Source organism: Eleginops maclovinus, chromosome 6, assembly GCF_036324505.1.
Source record: "Eleginops maclovinus isolate JMC-PN-2008 ecotype Puerto Natales chromosome 6, JC_Emac_rtc_rv5, whole genome shotgun sequence".
Taxonomy (NCBI): domain Eukaryota; kingdom Metazoa; phylum Chordata; class Actinopteri; order Perciformes; family Eleginopidae; genus Eleginops; species Eleginops maclovinus.
In genome coordinates, this window is record NC_086354.1 from 928,268 (window position 1) to 947,271 (window position 19,004).

Consider the following 19,004-nt stretch of genomic DNA (forward strand, 5'->3'; position numbering starts at 1 on the left):
GTCAATTTTTTATAACTCATAATAAAGTGAACGTTATGGTTCTGGAATGACAAACAAGACATTTAGAGATATCAACTCAACTTTTAAGAAATGGAATGGACATTTTTCCCTAGGTTTTGATATTTTATAGACAAAATGATCAATCACGTGTCATGATAACTAACAGTTTGGGTTGCTCGTCTGATCTGAAGATGAGCGCACTAATCCACTTAACACTTATAAACATTTGTGATGATGTTGTTTTCCTCCTTTTTATCTACTGACTCCAAAGAGTTCCTTGCCTTGTGGTTCCACCACTGTAAGAATAAAATGTAATAATCCAAAGTCTTCAGTCCATGTAAAACACATTCTACTTTTGAGCTCTAGCTAATATGAAACTTCAACAGTCCACATTTGCCAAATCAAGTGGATACCTCTCAGTTACAGACTTTTATCACACATATCTCTTCTTGGGTTGTCAGATGGTGTTTCCTGGCTGAATGATGTGGAGGAGGTAAAAGAAAGAGGGAGTAGTAATGACTGGATGTTGTTCATTGGATTGGATATACAGACTGTTGCCTCATAACCTCTTAGTACCTTGGGCTGGTCTTAATATTGAAGTTAACAATATGCATTTCTACATGAAACAAGGATTTATGATTTTATAAGGGATGTGTTACGCAGAGGTCTTGGGGACCTCTTGGGGTCTTGGGGCTCCCGCAGCATAAAAGTTGCGCACTCTTCCCACTCCCAAAAATAATTCAGTGACAAGGAGAAAATGCTGTTGTCAATTTTAATTGATTGTTTTTTAGTAGGTGAGACCAGCCCGACACAACAAACAAAAGTCACAATATAGCTCTAGTCTTGCCTCACAAAAAAGTAAAATAAAATACAGGCTTCTTACCTAGTCTTAACGAAAAACAGGAGAAACGGGATTTGAACAAAAAAGGGCTTCTACCTCCTACACAAATCAAAGCGTGTCTCCCAAAGACAGAATAACTTCGCTTAGCTTTTTTTTTGCAAACAACAGAAGGTACAACAGGGGTCTGAACGGTAGTTTTTAGCACACAGAAAACACACGACTACTGCACAGAGACACGGCTATGCTGTCTTGTTGAGAGTAGGAGAGTGCGACGAGAGGGGGAGAGGGACTGCCTTGCTGCAGCTTAAACGCTCCCGCCTCCTCAGGTGGACCAATCGTGCGCCGCACACAGCCAATCAATTGACGGGCACCACCAACAGACACAGAAGAGGAGAGAAAACAAGCAGAACTCCCAAACAGACAACATAATGACCCAGGGTCATTCCCCCATCTGGAATTGCTTAAAGAAAGCAGCTCCTCGGTTGCTTTTCCAGGAAGGATGAGATCAAGTGGAAGATCATGAAGTTTCCACACAGGTGGAACCAGATCAGGAGGATTAGAGCCACGTCATAGAGCCACACACAGATTGTTAGTTTAGTGGTTGACTTATCCTGTTTACCTTGCAGTCATAACATCAAGAAGAGAATATGCTTTTGGTGGAGTTCGGTGTTTTCTTTTTATATTATCAATAGCTAAGATTTTCATTGCCAAAACTACACTGTAGCTACTGTCAGTGGCGGTTCTTCCATTAGGCAAACCTCGGCAATTGCCTAGGGCCTCAACCAAATAGGGGCCCCCAAATCTGACCATCCCAGTCACAGTAAAGACACAAAAAACGAATGTTAATTTGTTACTTAAGTGAAGTAAAAAAACAAAACACATTTCTAATAAAAAAACAAGAAATATCAGCATAATACCGAATTAATGTCTAAATAATAATTGTCCAAGCACACATACCCCCCATTACTGTGCATTGACTAGTCCATAATATGATGACGTAGCAATAATGACGTGCCTTCAAACCAAAGCAGCGGGAAGTAAACTGTATGCGACTCGGTAAAAATGAAGCGGAGCTACGAAAGTGGTTATTCTAAAAGAAAGAGAGCAAAAGAATTGCAGATACACTGCCAAAATTAACGTCCTTTGGCTTTTTTACATCTCCTGCTGCTACAGCATCCGCTGTAGTAGCTCCTGAACTTGCTAGTTCTACATGCTCAACAGGTATTGATGAGGAACATGTTGAAGTGGAAGGAGAGGTGGCTATGGGTGCCGAAGGAGAAGAGGTGGCTATAGAAGCCGAAGCAGAGGAACAGGTGACTCTGGATGATGAAGACGAAGGTGATTTAGTGGTGAGTAGTGCTAGGCCATTTACCACCAGCAGTGGAGATAATTTAATAATAGGCGACGACCCTGCACATTGGCCAGAAAAGTTAACAGACAGAGAGCGTTGTTCAATAGTACAGAAAGGACCAGTGCAGATACGAGGAGATTTCCCCTAGAACACTCAGGGCAGACGATTCACAAACACGTACTACAACATGAACATGAAGAATGGCGAAAAAATCCAGAGGTCCTGGCTCGTGTACAGCATGATGAAAGACCGCGCTGTTTGCTTCTGTTGTCGGCTGTTTGGCAATTGCAACAAGCAGCGGTTCAGCTCCGATGGCACAAACGATTGGAAAAATTTAGCAGCCTTCTTAAAAGATCACGCGAGGTCTGCCGATCATCTTGATAATATGGCTGCTTGGCGAACACTTCATCAACGGCTTCAAACAGGTAAAGCCATAGATAATGTGAACCAAGAGCTGTTTGTAAATGAAGTTAACAAATGGAGAGAGATTCTGAAACGACTGATTGCCATTATTACACATCTGGCCGAGCGCAACTTAGCTTTTCGAGGCCATTCAGAGAAGCTGTATGAGCACGGCAATGGCAATTTCTTAGGCCAAGTTCAACTGATGGCTCAGTTTGACCCTGTACTGAGGGGCCACGTGAAGAGGGTAGCTGAGAAAGCAGTCTCTGAGAGTTACTTCAGTAAAGTGATTCAAAATGAATTGATTTGCTTGATCGGAAGCTGCGTGACGAAAACAATAGTGGAGAGGGTGAAGAAATCCAAATACTTCAGTGTCATCATGGACTGCACCCCAGATGTCAGCCATGATGAGCAGCTGTCCGTGGTGCTGAGGATTGTGGACTGTAAGCCTGGCGAAGGAGTGTCTATTCATGAGCACTTTGTTGGCTTTCTCGTGGCAGAGGACACAACTGGGAAAGGCCTACTCAAATTGTTTTTGGGACACCTGCAGACACTAAATTTGGATCTTGCTGATTGTCGTGGGCAATCCTACGACAACGGCAGTAACATGCAGGGGAAGAAACAGGGGGTCCAGAGCAGAATCCTGGAGCTTAACAACAAAGCACTCTGTGTCCCATGTGCCAGCCACACATTGAATCTGGTGGTTGGTGATGCTGCCAAGTCTTCTGTGACAGCTTTAAGTTTTTTTGGACTGTTACAGCGACTGTATGCTATTTTCAGTGCTTCAGTTCACCGCTGGACAATCCTTCAAAAACACGTGACGGATTTTACCATTAAATCACTCAGTGCAACAAGATGGGAGTAGGGTGGAGTCCGTGAAAGCTGTCCGATACCAGCTGCCTGAAATTTTGGATGCCCTAACCGCTCTGAGGGAGTATGCTGAGGGGAAGCAGGACTCTGAATGTGCCTCCAATGCCAACAGCATTCACAAAGAGATGAAGAAATGGCCTTTTCTGGTGAGTACAGTTGTATGGTACAATGTCCTATTTCACATAAACAAAGTCAGCAAGCTATTGCAGAGCCCCAAGGTGTCAGTGGAGGTCATGAGGAGAGAGGTCCTTGCAGTGATAGGATTTCTGAAAGATTATCGAGAGGATGGATTCAACTCTGCTAAAATAGATGCCAGGGAGATAGCAGAGAAGATTGATTTGGAGATGGCCTGGCCAGAGATGCGCCAGAGAAAGAAGAAAAGGCAGTTTGAGTATGAGGGGAGAGAGGAGACAGTGTGTACTGCAGAAGAGCATTTCAGAAGAGAGTTTTTCCTGCATATGGTGGACACAACCCTGGTCACAGTCAGGGAGAGATTTTCACACATGGAGGGTGTTTTTGAGCTATACGGCTTTCTCTACTCCACTGACCAGATGCAAAATGTCATGCAGGGAAAGGAATTAGATGAATGTTGCCACAGGCTCGAGAAGAAAACGAATGATGTTGATGCAGAGGACCTAAAGCAGGAAATAATTAATGCAGTCAGAGCATTCCCCCCACACGTCTCTTCACCTTTCCAGATGCTGGATTATGTGTACAGGGAAAACATCCTTGACATTTACCCAAATTTGAGTATAGCTCTGAGACTGCTGCTCAGTCTCCCTGTGACTGTGGCATCAGGGGAAAGAAGTTTCTCATCACTAAAACGACTCAAGACTTACCTGAGGTCCACCATGTCTCAAGACCGCCTGTCTGCCCTGGCTGTTATCTCTATTGAACATGAAATCACAAAAACACTGGACATGGACTCAGTGATCACAAGATTTGCAGAAGCCAAAGCTCGCAGGGTCAGACTGTAGAATGTATACAAGGCCTCTCAGCTATACACAGCTGATGTCAGATGATTCAACCTGAAATGAGAGAGGATGAGACTGTTGAAAAGAAAGTTCAGAAAGTTCAAAAAGTTAAAAGATCAAAAACAAGAGAAACTTGGCAAGGACAAGAACACGAAGAAGAGACTAAGACAGGCACAAAGGAGAGAATGAGACCTGATAAAGGGCAGGAAAAGCACATGAAGAAGAGATGAGTGAGACAGGCGCAAAGGAGAACAGGCAAAACAGGGACACAGATGAAGAGTAACAGGGATACAGACAGAGAAAAGGAAGAGAGGGACAAAGAGAATGTAATGATTAAAAAACATTTATTTATATATATTCACAATTATTTATAATGCTCCATGATTGACCTGGTGTTGATTTTTGTCGTAGTGAGAAGACAACAGGGGAAAAGACAGATGAACAACATCACCTTCTATCAGTGAGCCCTGGCTGAACAAGGTATTTGATTTGACAAAGTACATTCCTGTTGTATAAGGATCCTTGCCAAATGAAACACAGTGTAGTGAGTGTTTTTGTTCTAATGCTGTGTTTGTCTGTTTTTCAGGTTGGGTTCCATACAGCTGCTCACCACTTTTCTATGATATGAAGACTTTTGAGAAGACGACAACAGTAGGACTTTACAAATGCTTTCTGTCTCGCTCACACACTCCTTTACACACACACACACACACACACACACACACACACACACACACACACACACACACACACACACACACACACACACACATTCACTCACTCACATTCTCTCTCTCTCTCTCACTCTCTCTCTCACACACACACACACACACACACACACACACACACACACACACACACACACACACTGTTTTGCCACTCACTCACTCACTCACATGAAATGGTGAAGGCAACATGGAAAATGGACATTTGAAGATGACTTAACTACCTGCAAACCTAAACTCTCTCTCTCTCTCCCATTGTTTTTCACTCACTCACCCACCCATTCACTCACACACTCAACCACTGCTTTGCCTGTCTCTCGGGAATAATAAACATATAATTTTGGCAAATGCTGGAGCAATCTGAAACTGATTTTACTGTGGAGAGTTAAGACCATTGTTAGTGACAGTGCACTATTGGTTTATTGCGATTCTTTAATCTCAATTTAAAGCAAGGGTATTGGAATGGTTATTTGGTTGATGTGTGTTTCAAGAATGAGGGCCCCATGTCTATATTTTGCCTAGGGCCCCAAAATGGCTAGATCCGCCCCTGGCTACTGTGCATATGATCATAAAACCATTGAATCTTGAATTGAATCTCTGGTGTGTATAGCATCAGAGGGTGCATGTGGGACACGTTTATTTAGTAATTCACAATTCATTATCGCTTTGGCTTAACGACATATACCCTATTAGTCCTATAATGATGCAGATATACAATTGCAAATACTTGACAAATACATTTAAACGACTTAAGTGTCATGTAAACAGGCACACATGAACTATTTCAGGAAATACTTTTTCTAAAAAACTACTGATTACCTAATTTAATCTAAAATTAAATTAAAGCTCTTTTCCATTTTCTAAATTGTATATACAGTATTTAAAATGAACACACAACTTTTATGATGACCAGGTGGTAAGAGGGGAGAATGAATGTAGGTATGATTATTAATGTTGTATCCGTTATGTGTAAGCTATACCTTTTAAAGAATATTGTCAATTTATGTTTTCTTTCTCTTTTTCTTTCCTTTTTCTTGATTTGTGGATTGATATAGTTATTGTATGTATATACTGTTTATTTTGTTATATATGTTTGCTTTGTAATCAAATAATTTCTTGAAATGCAAATAATTTAAAAATAAAAATATAAATTACATAACGGACAGTTACATTAGAAAGGACAATCTACATCACCATCATATCGATTATGTTGGTCTTAGTTAAACATACATTTTTGGTTGAGAGAAAAAAAAGTACTGAAATTGATGACGAGACCAGGGATAACCCGGAAGAGAAGTGCGCAATTGACCTCTCCGCTGTGACGTCACGCACGTAACGCTGGAGAGGAAAATGTCTGAACAGAGGCGTGATTGTTCCGCTCTGCCTTCGACACCACTGAACCCCTGGCTCGCTTCAAGTTAACTGCAAGAGTAAAGGGAAGCTGTCCAACTAACGGAATGTCGCGACAAACAGAGGGGACAGCTGGTTATTCGGTACAGTTTCGTCAGTGACACGTCGGACAATGCTGAACGACCAGCCAACTCATCCGGAATAGCCCGTCTGTTCTTTGACAGTGACCCGCTTCTCACACGTCGGTATTAATCTGCCAGGTGAAGCGGTCCGTGACCAGCTGTATGACAGCCACGTCAGCTAGTTTAAAGCGTTATCTCGAGTCTATTATTTAGCCAGGCCCCTGCCCCCGTCTTTGTTTTTTATTTATTTAGCTGAAAACCAACTTGTAGGTTATTTTCCTTGGCAATGTCTCCAATGGGAATCCGGCTGTCACCCCTTGGTTTGGGGCTGTTCTGCCTGCTGGGAGTCGGGGTCATCTACCATCTGTATGCGGGGGTCATCTCCAACCACATCGCTGCTTTCAGGTGAGTCTCATCACATTTCCAGTGGTGGTAGGAGTACTCGGATCCTTTACTATGGTCTTAAAATACTCCATATCAAGAGCAAATCCTGATTCCAAATGTTGTATTTATTTATTTAAGAATGGACCATGAAAATAATTAACACGAGCACTTAAGTCATCATGTACATTTCCCAGATTTAGCCATAGGGGCTAGTTTTCATCTGGTTGTTACTTAAGTGAAAGTACACAAGTATTACCTTCAAAATATACTCAAAGTACAAAACATAAAAGTATACATTATGCACAATGTGGAACTGGTTGAGATACTAGAAATACTGTGTGTATGAGCAGTACAGTACATTATACCATATCAGCATGTCATATGTTTCTGTATGAACAGTCAAAAGTACGATATTTGCGTCTGAAATGTAGTAAAGTAGAAGTATAAAATAGCATTAAATGAAAATAACTAAGTGAAATACAAATATGTAGTCAAATACTTGAGTAAATGTACTTTCCACCACTGCATATTTCCGCAGTCATCTTCTTAGTGTTTATGAACAGCTGGTTGGAAGGTGAGAATATTCTGGACTATTGATTAGTGTATGAGCTGTAACTACATGTCAGTGTCATATGATAAGAAGCTGCTCACTCGGGTTAGTCTTGAACCTTAGTATGTTTCACTATTTTGATTGATTGATACAATGTTTAATACAAAAAGTTGTTTTCAGTCAATCAGATTTTCTTGTTCATCTTTGTTTCTATCCTACATCACAAAAACTAAAACACAACTGCACCTGCACCCCTTCTTCCTTCTCAGAATTATGGGATGAATTAGCTCCAAAAATGCTTTTATATAAAATATATTAGATATTTATATATAAGTGAATATCTGGATGGACAAAACAAGACATTTACAGATATGACCTCCGACCTTTAGAAACTGTGAAAGAAATGTTACTATTTTATGATCATGTACAGGCTAAACGAGAAATCTAATGAATAATAGTGAGATTCTGCACTACAAAGTAGCCTACATTTTGAACTCTGCTGACCTGAATGCAGCACCGTGATACTGTATGTGTCTCAGTAGTTTAAGGGCAGACACTTTGTCAGTGGCTGACATGGCGATGTTTGTTTTTACAAGCTAGTGAATTAGCACAAAATATAGGCTTCATTTAAAAATACCATGTCACATGGTACAATGTCACACAAGTCATTCACCTTCCATCAGTGTAAGACAACATTTCTTCAGGTTTGTTGAAAGTTTAGTTAGTGCTGTTTCTAACCTCACATGTTCTGTCCCCTGGTGTCTGCAGACAGCGGAGGACGGTGGACCTGAGGGACCTGCTGGCTATTTCAGTGGAGGCTGCAGTGCTCGGCGGCACAGAGGTAAAAACGGTTTATTTTCACAGCTCAACAAAAGTTAAATCGCTTCCATAGAATAAATATTTAACCAAAATCGTTATTCATTCTGAATAACTTGCTAATGGTTCTCTGAGCCTGTTTCATTTGTTGATTAGAGTTTTGACTTTTGAATTTGGGTTAAGTATCTTGCCCAAGGACATCTGGACTGCAGAGAGGGAGGACTATCTACTTCCTGCTGAAAAACAGACTTTACTTTGTTACAGCTAAAGTTTAGATAGAGACAAAAAATAAATACTGCTAGATAAAGGGAATGCACATAATATTTAAAATAAAAAATAAAGTACACATTCATGATAAAAAATATTACAATATACAAAAGATCACAGTATTTATAAAATAAATAACTGTAACATGTAGCTGTGGTAGAAGCTAGATAGCAGCCGTTAAATTATATATTGCACAGAGTTACTTACAGATTCTTGTTCCTGTGTTCAAATTGTTAAACTAAGAAGGCAGCCATGGAAAGATACCGCAGGTTCCTCCTTCCTGCAGCGGTCGGAATATATAACCATCATGGCCCCTGGTAGACCCCCACACATATAATATCACAGACTATTACACCCCTTGTTGTGCATTAACAACTATGTCCAATATATAAACATAAATATGCCATTAATAAGTCTTATTGCACAGTAGTGGCAGCTCCTTATTGATACAGTTCACTCAGGCTGAAGTTTCACATGCAGTCATCTCAACCAATAACTGTGTTAGGTAAGTTCAAAAGCTATACGCTTGTTTCCGGTTCCACCACCGTCCGAGATGGCAGCCTAGAACACAATCTCCTCTGAACAACGTCCTGCTAATGAGTGAATAAAACCCGTTTTAAACTAAAACAGTGCAATAGCAAGACAACGATGGAAACGAGGGAAAAGAGTAAGGAAAACTCAGCAGAAATCCACGAAATGGAGGAAGAATCGCGGGATGCAGAATCTACCGCTAACGGGAAAGATGGCGGACAGCAGAAAGTTAACGAGAAAGCGACAGTGAACATGGAGATGATTCTGGAGAGATTTTAGCTTTCCGAAAAGAGAACAGCCGCCAGCTGGGCGATATTAAAGACGAGCTTAACAAGACAAACCAGAGAATCGGGGAAGCAGAAGACCGCATTGAAGAGGTGGAAACCAGGCTGCAATCAGTGGAGCAAGTGGTGAGAAACATGCTAAAAATTCAGAGCCAACACGAAGAAAAGCTAGTTGACCAGGAAGGAAGGTCGAGAAGCGAAAATATCAGAATACACAATGTGCCTGAAAATGAGGAGGGGAGTTCGGTGATAACTTCTGTGGAGACTTTTCTCAGAGAAAAACTTGACATTCCAGCGGCCACAGAGCTCCACATTGAGAGAGCTCACAGAGCGCTCGCGCCAAAGCCCACTGACACGAGCAAGCCCAGGTCGATCATTGTCAAATTCCACTGGTATAAAACAAAAACAGACTTGCTAGGTAAAGCCTGGGAAAAGAAGGAGATTTTCCTAAAAGACAAGAGAATCTATTTTCACCACGACTACCCGGCCACGGTACTGGGCAAGTGGAAAGAATACAGTGATGTGAAACAACTGTTAAAGAAGAAGAGGATCCGTTTCCAGACTCCCTATCCGGCCAGACTACGGGTCTTCTATGAAGATGGGACACGGCTTTACCACACAATCAGCGAGGCTACGAAGGACATCAGGGGCCGAGGCTTCCCTTTCAAGGTTGTGCAGCCACCAGAGGATCCAGCCGGGCAGATGAATCAACGGGCATGGCACACGGCAGGAGAGGGGGGAGCAGGACGAGAGGGAGCGGCGTCCGGGGGAGACGACATCAGAAAGAAGCTCCAGGTTTACAGAAGAACATCTCCACATTAAAATACAAATGAAAATAACCCAAATTAAAGCCCACACAAAAGGTAACTCATTCAACCCAGAGAAATTCATAAGACATAATACAATTCGGAGACACACACACACACACACACACACACACACACTCCTTTTTCCCCTCAGTTTTCTTAAAAAAAATAACAATGGTTAATAATATGTCAGAGGCTGAAAGTTTTTTGATGGACATGATAATATGGACTAGGTTGCTATGGAGGGACTTACTCTATCAAGCGTTTAGAGAGACTTTCCCTCCAAAGCCAGGGGTTCACTCTGGCCAGGTAAAGGGTAATTTTGCAGATACCTTTACTTTGGAAGCCACTGTTCGGCTAGTTCTGTGTTTTTACTGTGTTCTACCAGAGAGTGAGAGAGACCAGATTTTTCTTGGCTACCAAATATTTTGCTAAAAACAAATGACACCTGAGGAGCTAAAGATACTTTCCTTCAATGTCAATGGTATACGTAATCCAATTAAACGTAGCAAGTTACTTTCCAAAATGAAAAAGGACAAAGCACACATAGTATTTACAAGAAACACATTTAGATGACAGAGAACATGAAAAACTAAGAAGGATGGGTTTCAAGAAAATATTTTTCTCTGCATACAAATCTAATCATAAGAGGGGAGTTGCTATTTTCATTTCTAGTAAGATTGCTTTTGAACAAACATATGAACAGAAGGATAAGGAGGGCAGATATATCCTGGTTAGGGGGAAAGTAGACGGGACAGAAATCACCTTGCTAAACGTATATGCCCCCCCAGGAAGTAGCATTTATTTTTTCCAAAAGATTTTTGACATTATAGTTAGTCATGCTGAAGGAGTCCTAATATGTGGAGGGGATTTGAACATACATCTGCAGCCAAAGCCAGATGTATAAAGTCACACCCACAATACTAAAACAGTAAGTAAGAAGTTTAATGATTTAATGAAAGACATTGGGTTAATAGATACAGTGGGGCAAAAAAGTATTTAGTCAGCCACCAATTGTGCAAGTTCTCCCATTTAAAAAGATGAGAGAGGCCTGTAATTTTTATCATAGGAGAGAGACAGAAGGATAAAAAAAATCCAGAAATCACATTGTAGGATTTTTAATGAATTAATTGTAAATTCCTCGGTAAAATAAGTATTTGGTCACCTACAAACAAGCAAGATTTCTGGCTCTCACAGACCTGTAACTTCTTCTTTAAGAGGCTCCTCTGTCCTCCACTCGTTACCTGTATTAATGGCACCTTTTTGAACTCGTTATCAGTATAAAAGACACCTGTCCACAACCTCAAACAGTCATACTCCAAACTCCACTATGGCCAAGACCAAAGAGCTGTCAAAGGAGACCAGAGACAAAATTGTAGACCTGCACCAGGCTGGGAAAACTGAATCTGCAATAGGTAAGCAGCTTGGTGTGAAGAAATCAACTGTGGGAGCAATTATTAGAAAATGGAAGACATACAAGACCACTGCTAATCTCCCTCGATCTGGGGCTCCACGCAAGATCTCACCCCGCGGGGTCAAAATGATCACAAGAACGGTGAGCAAAAATCCCAGAACCACACGGGGTGACCTAGTGAATGACCTGCAGAGAGCTGGGACCAAAGTAACAGAGGCTACCATCAGCACACACTACGCCGCCAGGGACTTAAATCCTGCAGTTCCAGACGTGTCCCCCTGCTTAAGCCAGTACATGTCCAGGCCCGTCTGAAGTTTGCTAGAGGGCATTTGGATGATCCAGAAGAGGATTGGGAGAATGTCATATGGTCAGATGAAACCAAAATAGAACTTTTTGGTAAAAACTCAACTCGTCGTGTTTGGAGGAGAAAGAATGCAGAGTTGCATCCAAAGAACACCATACCTACTGTGAAGCATGGGGGTGGAAACATCATGCTTTGGGGCTGTTTTTCTGCAAAGGGACCAGGACGACTGATCCGTGTAAAGGAAAGAATGAATGGGGCCATGTATCGTGAGATTTTGAGTGAAAACCTCCTTCCATCAGCAAGGGCACTGAAGATGAAGCGTGGCTGGGTCTTTCAGCATGACAATGATCCCAAACACACCGCCAGGGCAACGAAGGAGTGGCTTCGTAAGAAGTATTTCAAGGTCCTGGAGTGGCCTAGCCAGTCTCCAGATCTCAACCCCATAGAAAATCTTTGGAGGGAGTTGAAAGTCCGTGTTGCCCAGCGACAGCCCCAAAACATCACTGCTTTAGAGGAGATCTGCATGGAGGAATGGGCCAAAATACCAGCAGCAGTGTGTGAAAACCTTGTGAAGACTTACAGAAAACGTTTGACCTCTGTCATTGCCAACAAAGGGTATATAACAAAGTATTGAGATGAACTTTTGTTATTGACCAAATACTTATTTTCCACAATAATTTGAAAAAAAATTCTTTAAAGATCCTACAATGTGATTTTCTGGATTGTTTCCCCCATTCTGTCTCTCATAGTTGAGGTATACCTATGATAAAAATTACAGGCCTCTCTCATCTTTTTAAATGGGAGAACTTGCACAATTGGTGGCTGACTAAATACTTTTTGGCCCCATTGTATAGTTGTTTTGTGTTTGCTGTCATGCATAACTCTTAAAAGTGGAGAGAAACAAACCATGGACCAATTTGAACTGCAATGACGTTGACAGTCTATATTGCTGGCACAAGACACTTTTATTTTACTTCTTTTTTTTTTCTAACTCCTGTTTCTGAAAAATGGGCCATTTTCCCTCTGTTGCATGTTTATTTTGTCATGATTTGTATACCCATTTGTGCCACCTATATGGATGCCATGACAATGTCTCTTTTGAAACAATAAAAAAGAAAGCAATACGCTTAAGTTTTAATAAAACAACTTAACATTTTTGCTTTCAACTAACCTAACATAGTTGATTCTAATCTGTTGACATAATACATTTAATCAAAGTCAACGTTTCAGTTGGTCCAGTGTGTTAGCGTGTGTTCTTTCCTCCCCAGGTGAAGAAGGTGCGTGATGAAAACAGCTTGAATGAGAAGTCAAAGGGCAAGACGAAGGAGGGAGCCAATGAGCTCCTGACTACAGGCGACCTGCAGTCTCATAGGAAGATGTTTAACCTTATAAGCAACACCTTCCCCGAAGTCACGGTGAGCACACGTCCCTGTCTCTTATTTTACTCCTTTAGTGCTCACTTCTCCACTGTTTAGTTTATTAGTTTATAATGTTGTGGACAGTCCCCATTAATTAACTGTCACAAAAAACAGTAAATAGGGTAGCTTTAGCCGACATGGCTAATTTCCAGCTGTTTTCCCCGGCCAGATGGTAATAGACACCCTAAAATCACAATCATCAACAGTGTTAGTTAAAAAGAAAGGACGAAAGACAAGTTGATAGAGGCGAAAGGATAAAAGAGAACCATAAAATGCAAGCAACACACGTTACTACATACATGTCACATATAGCACATCACAATCATATAACAGACACAAGGGTCAACATCCATGAACACAACATGTAACACACACGCCCTATCCAGAACAGACTAGTGTGTGCAGGTGTAGTTGTCAGTGAGCCATGTTTTTAAGTGAGCTGTAAAGGTGCTGAATGTATGTATGTCTTTGATTTGAGTGGGTAGGGAGTTCCAGTTTTGTGTAGCTGTGACCGACAATGATGACTGCCCGAAAGTGCTCTTCCTAAATGGGACTGATAGGTTGCCACGGGTGGAGCTTCTAGTGGTCAGTCTTGTGTTATTACATTGAGTTATCAATGAGGTCAGAGGTGGAGGGGCTGTATTGTGCACGATCTTGTACACCAGCATGATGTTCCTGTATTTTATTAAATCTTCCCAACTCAGGATGTTATGTTTGTTGAGTGATGGGACCTGTTGGGTTTCTGGTCAAGTACTTTCAGTGTTTGCTTGGACAGGGTTGCTAGTGGCTTCAGTGTGGAGCTGTTAGTTTGCCCCCAGCTTGGGAGTATTCATGTATAATTTGGCAGAATTAGAAGTCATTGTGTTTCTAATGTATTTTAAATTGGCTGAACAATTGGCTGCCAGGCTGAACTTAATTCTTTGGCTCAATTTATTTATTTGTGTTTTGAATGTTAGATTTGAGTCAATTATGATTCCCAGGTATTTAACCTGCGGCACAATATCAATATTTTCACCTGAAATGCTTATATTTTACACAATGTTACATTTTCTTTTTGCGAAAAACATTCCTACTGTTTTATTTACATTAAGCTGAAGGCAGGAGCGGTTTAACCAGCTACTGATCTGCACTAAAGCCGAGGTCAGTTTAGCAGCAGCCTTCTGCTTTGTGTTGGCTTGCACATATATCATGGTGTCATCAGCGCTGTGTTCCCACATCAGGACAGACAGATGGAAGGTCATTTATGTACAGGGAAAAAAGAAGTGGACCAAGTATTGAATGTTGTGGTACTCCGGTGCTTAAGCCTAGAGAGTTGATTATTGGCAATAACATGCTGACGCCTACCAGTGAGGTATGATTCAATCCAATTGAGTGTTAGTGGAGAGATGTTCAAATCTGACAGTTTGGACAAAAGGACATTTTCATACTCATAACAAAACACTGAGATGAACCTATTGAAGAAGGTGGTCAGCTCGTTAGCCCTCTCCAAGGTGCTGGTCATCAACCTGCCTCTCCCCTTAAACCCCGTGATGGCCTTCATTCCAGTCCACACATCCTTGCTATTGTTCTGCTGGAGCTTGACCTCCAGCTTCTTCCTGTAGGAATCCTTGCTCAGCCTCAGCTCGTCCCTCAGGTCGTGCTGGATGCTCCTCAGCAGTTGTTTGACCCCAGACTTGAAATCTTCCTTCTTCTTGTTTAAAAGCTGTTTCAGGTCACTTGTAATACAGGGTTTATTGTTTGGAAAGGAGTGAACAGTTTTAGCTGGTAATGTTATTTGCTCACAGAAGTTGATGTAATCAGTGATGCAGTCGGTCATGCTGTTGATGTCCTCTCCATGTGGCACACAAAGCACATCCCAGTCCATGGTCTCGAAGCAGTCCTGTAGAGCCTCATTGGCCTCAGGGGTCCACTTCCTAACTGTCCTAGTGGATACAGGCTGCCTCTGAACAAGGGGGACATATTTTGGAACAAGGAAGACGAGGTTGTGGCCTGATCTGCCCAGGGGGGGGGAGGGCAGTGGCACAGTATGCCGGGCTCCAGAGTGAGACCAATTTGGTCACACATGTGACCAACATTTTTGAAAGTACGACTAATAAGTTTTCTAGGTTGCACTGGTGCACCTGACGCTGCCCGGGTAGAAACCTAATTTTCTTTCCCAAGTTCATGATCTCTCTGTGACCAAACTCACACTCAACGTAGGATCATATCGTGGTCTAAACCAATACGAGACAGAGCTCGGGTGGGTCTTTGCCTCTGATTGACTGTGGTCCTGTCACTGCTCTAAGTGGTGTGTGTTTTAAAAATTGCAAGCGACCTGAGCACCAGAGTAGCCTAACCGGAACCGAAAAAGAAAATAAACCCAACAGAACAAGAGAAAATAAAAAGAGGTAGAAACATTGAACGTTTTTTTTATTAAGAAAACTAAGCCTACAACCAGACCTACTACTGTCATCCTTTCCATCTCCACTACTGAAAGTCCATCCAGCCAAGACACGGAGCCGTCGGTCCCTGGTCAGATGCCCAGCCCCGGTCCTTCGGCGGTAGCATCAGACTTGGAACCAGAGGAGACAACCGAGCCTGACCCCGAGACTCAAATTAAAAAGCCCAAAATATATTCTTTCAGACAGGACTGGCTAAAACAATTTCCCTGGCTGAGGTATGACAAAGGACGGAACGCAATGCACTGCGTTTACTGTCAGGTGTGCAGTCAGAATATGGCCGGTAATAGTGCATTCGTAAGCGGGTCAACAACGTTTCGTATCGAAACTTTAAAAAAACACAATATGTCTAAAAAACATACTATATACTTTGCGGACCCTCTTATTACTGCTTGGAAAGGTCTTAACAACCAATTCTATTGGCCATTCGTTCCTATGGGCTTGACTATCTTTGAGAAGGACGACGTTTCCTTCTTTGATGTTCGGCTTGTTGTTTCCTCTTCCTGCGGCTCTGCAGAGTAGACAGATACTCTCCTTTCCATCTCTTCCAAAACGTGTCAGCCAGGCAATGAACTTGCTTCCATTGCTTTCCGAGCAACTGAGCTGTTTCGAAGTTTCCAGGAGGGGCTGAAACTGCACTCATTTTCTGAGTAAGGAGCATTGTGGGGGTTAGAATGGCAGGCATATCTGGGTCAGTAGATACAGACACAAAGTCAAAGTCAGCTTAATTGTTAATCTCTCCACAAATACTCCTTTTTTGGTGGGGGGGGTGGAGTCTTCTGTGGGCGTGTGTTGTTTTGTGCTTCAAAGCGTGCAAAGAAGCTATTTAGGTTGTTGAGCAGAGAGGTGTTGCTGTCGCAGCTCTGTGGCGCGGGCTTGTAGTCCGTGATGATCTGAATGCCCTGCCACAGGCTCCGTGTGTCTCTGCTGTCTGCAAAATGGGAGGTTATCTTCTGTGTGTAATCCCGTTTTGCTTTCCTGATGCCACGGGACAGATTGGCTCTCGCTGTTCTCCGGCAAGTTTCATCCCTGGCTCTGAAGGCAGTGTCTCTGGCCCTCAGCAGCCGATGGACATCCCCTGTCAGCCATGGCTTTCGGTTAGCCCGAGTGATGATGGTTTTGATGGATGATTACCTCTGCCATGAGAGTGCTCAGAACCTCATGTGTAAGACGTACTGGTCCCGTCTGCAGCATTGCATCCAGAATGCGCCTGGATGCTCCGATGAGCCGCTCCCAGGAACCGCCCATGTGGGAGGCATGAAGGGGGTTGAAAACCCAAGAGCATCCTTTCTCCTGGAGGTACTTCCTGATTAATGTGTCGTCTGTGTTAATCCTTAACTCTTTTGAAGCTCAGATGAAGTTAGTCCTATCAGAGCGCAGTAGTTTTGCTGGACCAAGAACAGAGAGAATCTTCTTAAGGCATTGATAAAACTGTCTGTTGACATGGATTCAATCAGTTCAATAGGCACTGCTCTGGTAGCCATGCATGTAAAGAGTAAAGCCTAGCGTTCTGCTGTCCGCAGCCCCTCCTCTTGTGCGTCGTGTCATGACCGACCATGGCCCAAAAACATCCATTCCAACAGTGGTGAACGGAGGTTCAGGTGTGAGTCTGTCAGCCGGCAGATCTGCTATCTTCTGATCTTCCAATCTTCCTCGCAGTTTGCGGCAGGTAACACAGAAGATACCAGACGTTTGCTCCCCACTATCCAGTTGCTTGAATTGCTCCTTCTGTAAAGTGTCGCCCTTGATGAGCTACTTTTTCATGGAAGTATCTGACAAGCAGTGTGGTGATGTGATGGTTGTGTGGAATGATCAGAGGGTGTTTTTCTTCTTCTGAATGCTCAAACAATGAGAGATGACCTCCAATACGAAGAAGACCCTCTTTATCCATAAATGAATTGAGCTTCTCAAGTGTGTTTTGCTTGGACCAAGTCTGTCCATCTTCAAGATATTTGAATTCCTCCTTGAAGGCCTTGTGCTGGACAGAGCGAATGATCTAAGTCTTGGCTTGTGCAAGTTCACTCATGCTGATGGTTTCTCCGAAACATTCCCATCCTTTCTTTCTTGCTAAGCCAGTCTTGCCTTTGAAGGAACACGTAACATGAATAAGTCTGGCTACGATTTGACAGAGCTTTTGCCAGAGCTTTTGCCAGCTTGAGCATCGCTCAAAGTGTTTAGCGCTTAACATTAACTCTGATACCTTGGTTGCCAGTGTAGACACTTCAGGACGTATCTTGTTGTCGGCTTCAGGCTCAATGAGGGTGAAGAGGTCAGTTCCGAGTGTCTCTTGCATGAATTTGATGTAATGTTCTTTCATTTCTGACCTTTTCTCAAGAGTTTTTCGTAAGGAGAAGAGACATTTCAAGGCGTGTTCCCTGTTACTTGGAAGGCGCCGTCTAGGAGAGCTGAATAGTAAAGGAGCTACCCAGCAGTTTCCTTCATCTTGGTAGACCTCTGCATCCCTGATTGCAAGGAAAGCTTTGTCGTCTATTGAGAGTGCGATCTTGTCATCTTTAGACCTGTCAAACACCGAACACCCGATATTGTCTGTAATCATAGTGCAATCTGTGTTCTGCTTACATGCAGGGATGGTGAGACTGGGATGCTGTGTCATGCCACTGAAGTATTCTTTCACATGAATACTGTTTGGACATGGACTGAGAAAAGATGTGCGACCGTTGTGCGGTAGGTTGGTCAGGCCCTAGCCATTTAGTCATTAAATCTGTCTCTTCTCTGGCTGTGAGATTCAACTCTATAGTGACACTTATAAAAGAGGCCTTCCACAGCCAGTCATTTTCAGGCTTGTCATCAAATTGAAAAAGACCTACACTCACCAATTCCTTCCTGATGAGGTATCTTGCGAAGTCTTGTGCACTTTGTGGCTCATGTATGTACTGTTGATCAGCGTTGGATGCGTGCTTTGGAGTACTATGGGGGTATGTGTTTGATGTTGGTTCAATTTTAATTTGTCTTTCCTGTGCCTCCACTTGTGTAGGAGGCATTGCAGAACAGGTGTACCGAGACTGCGCTCGAACATACTCAGAAGTGCATTGGACTGCATTGAAGTGCTCACCTTCAACAATGGGTTCTCGACTTAGCTTCACGCTTTCAGCATCGGCTTCTTCATATGCTACAGTATAGCTTCAGCCTCAGCTGC

At 42.6% G+C, this 19,004-nt stretch overlaps 1 protein-coding gene across 1 annotated transcript in view; it reads left to right on the plus strand.

The window, feature by feature from the left end:
• Positions 1–6,489: 6,489 nt before the first annotated feature.
• Positions 6,490–19,004, plus strand: part of bpnt2 (3'(2'), 5'-bisphosphate nucleotidase 2) — a 33,424-nt gene continuing 20,909 nt past the window's right edge. The window contains exons 1-3 of the mRNA XM_063885110.1: positions 6,490–7,040; positions 8,338–8,410; positions 13,260–13,406. Coding sequence (XP_063741180.1) covers positions 6,922–7,040; positions 8,338–8,410; positions 13,260–13,406 — 339 coding nt within the window. The 5' untranslated portion in view covers positions 6,490–6,921. The remainder of the gene's footprint in view (positions 7,041–8,337; positions 8,411–13,259; positions 13,407–19,004) is intronic.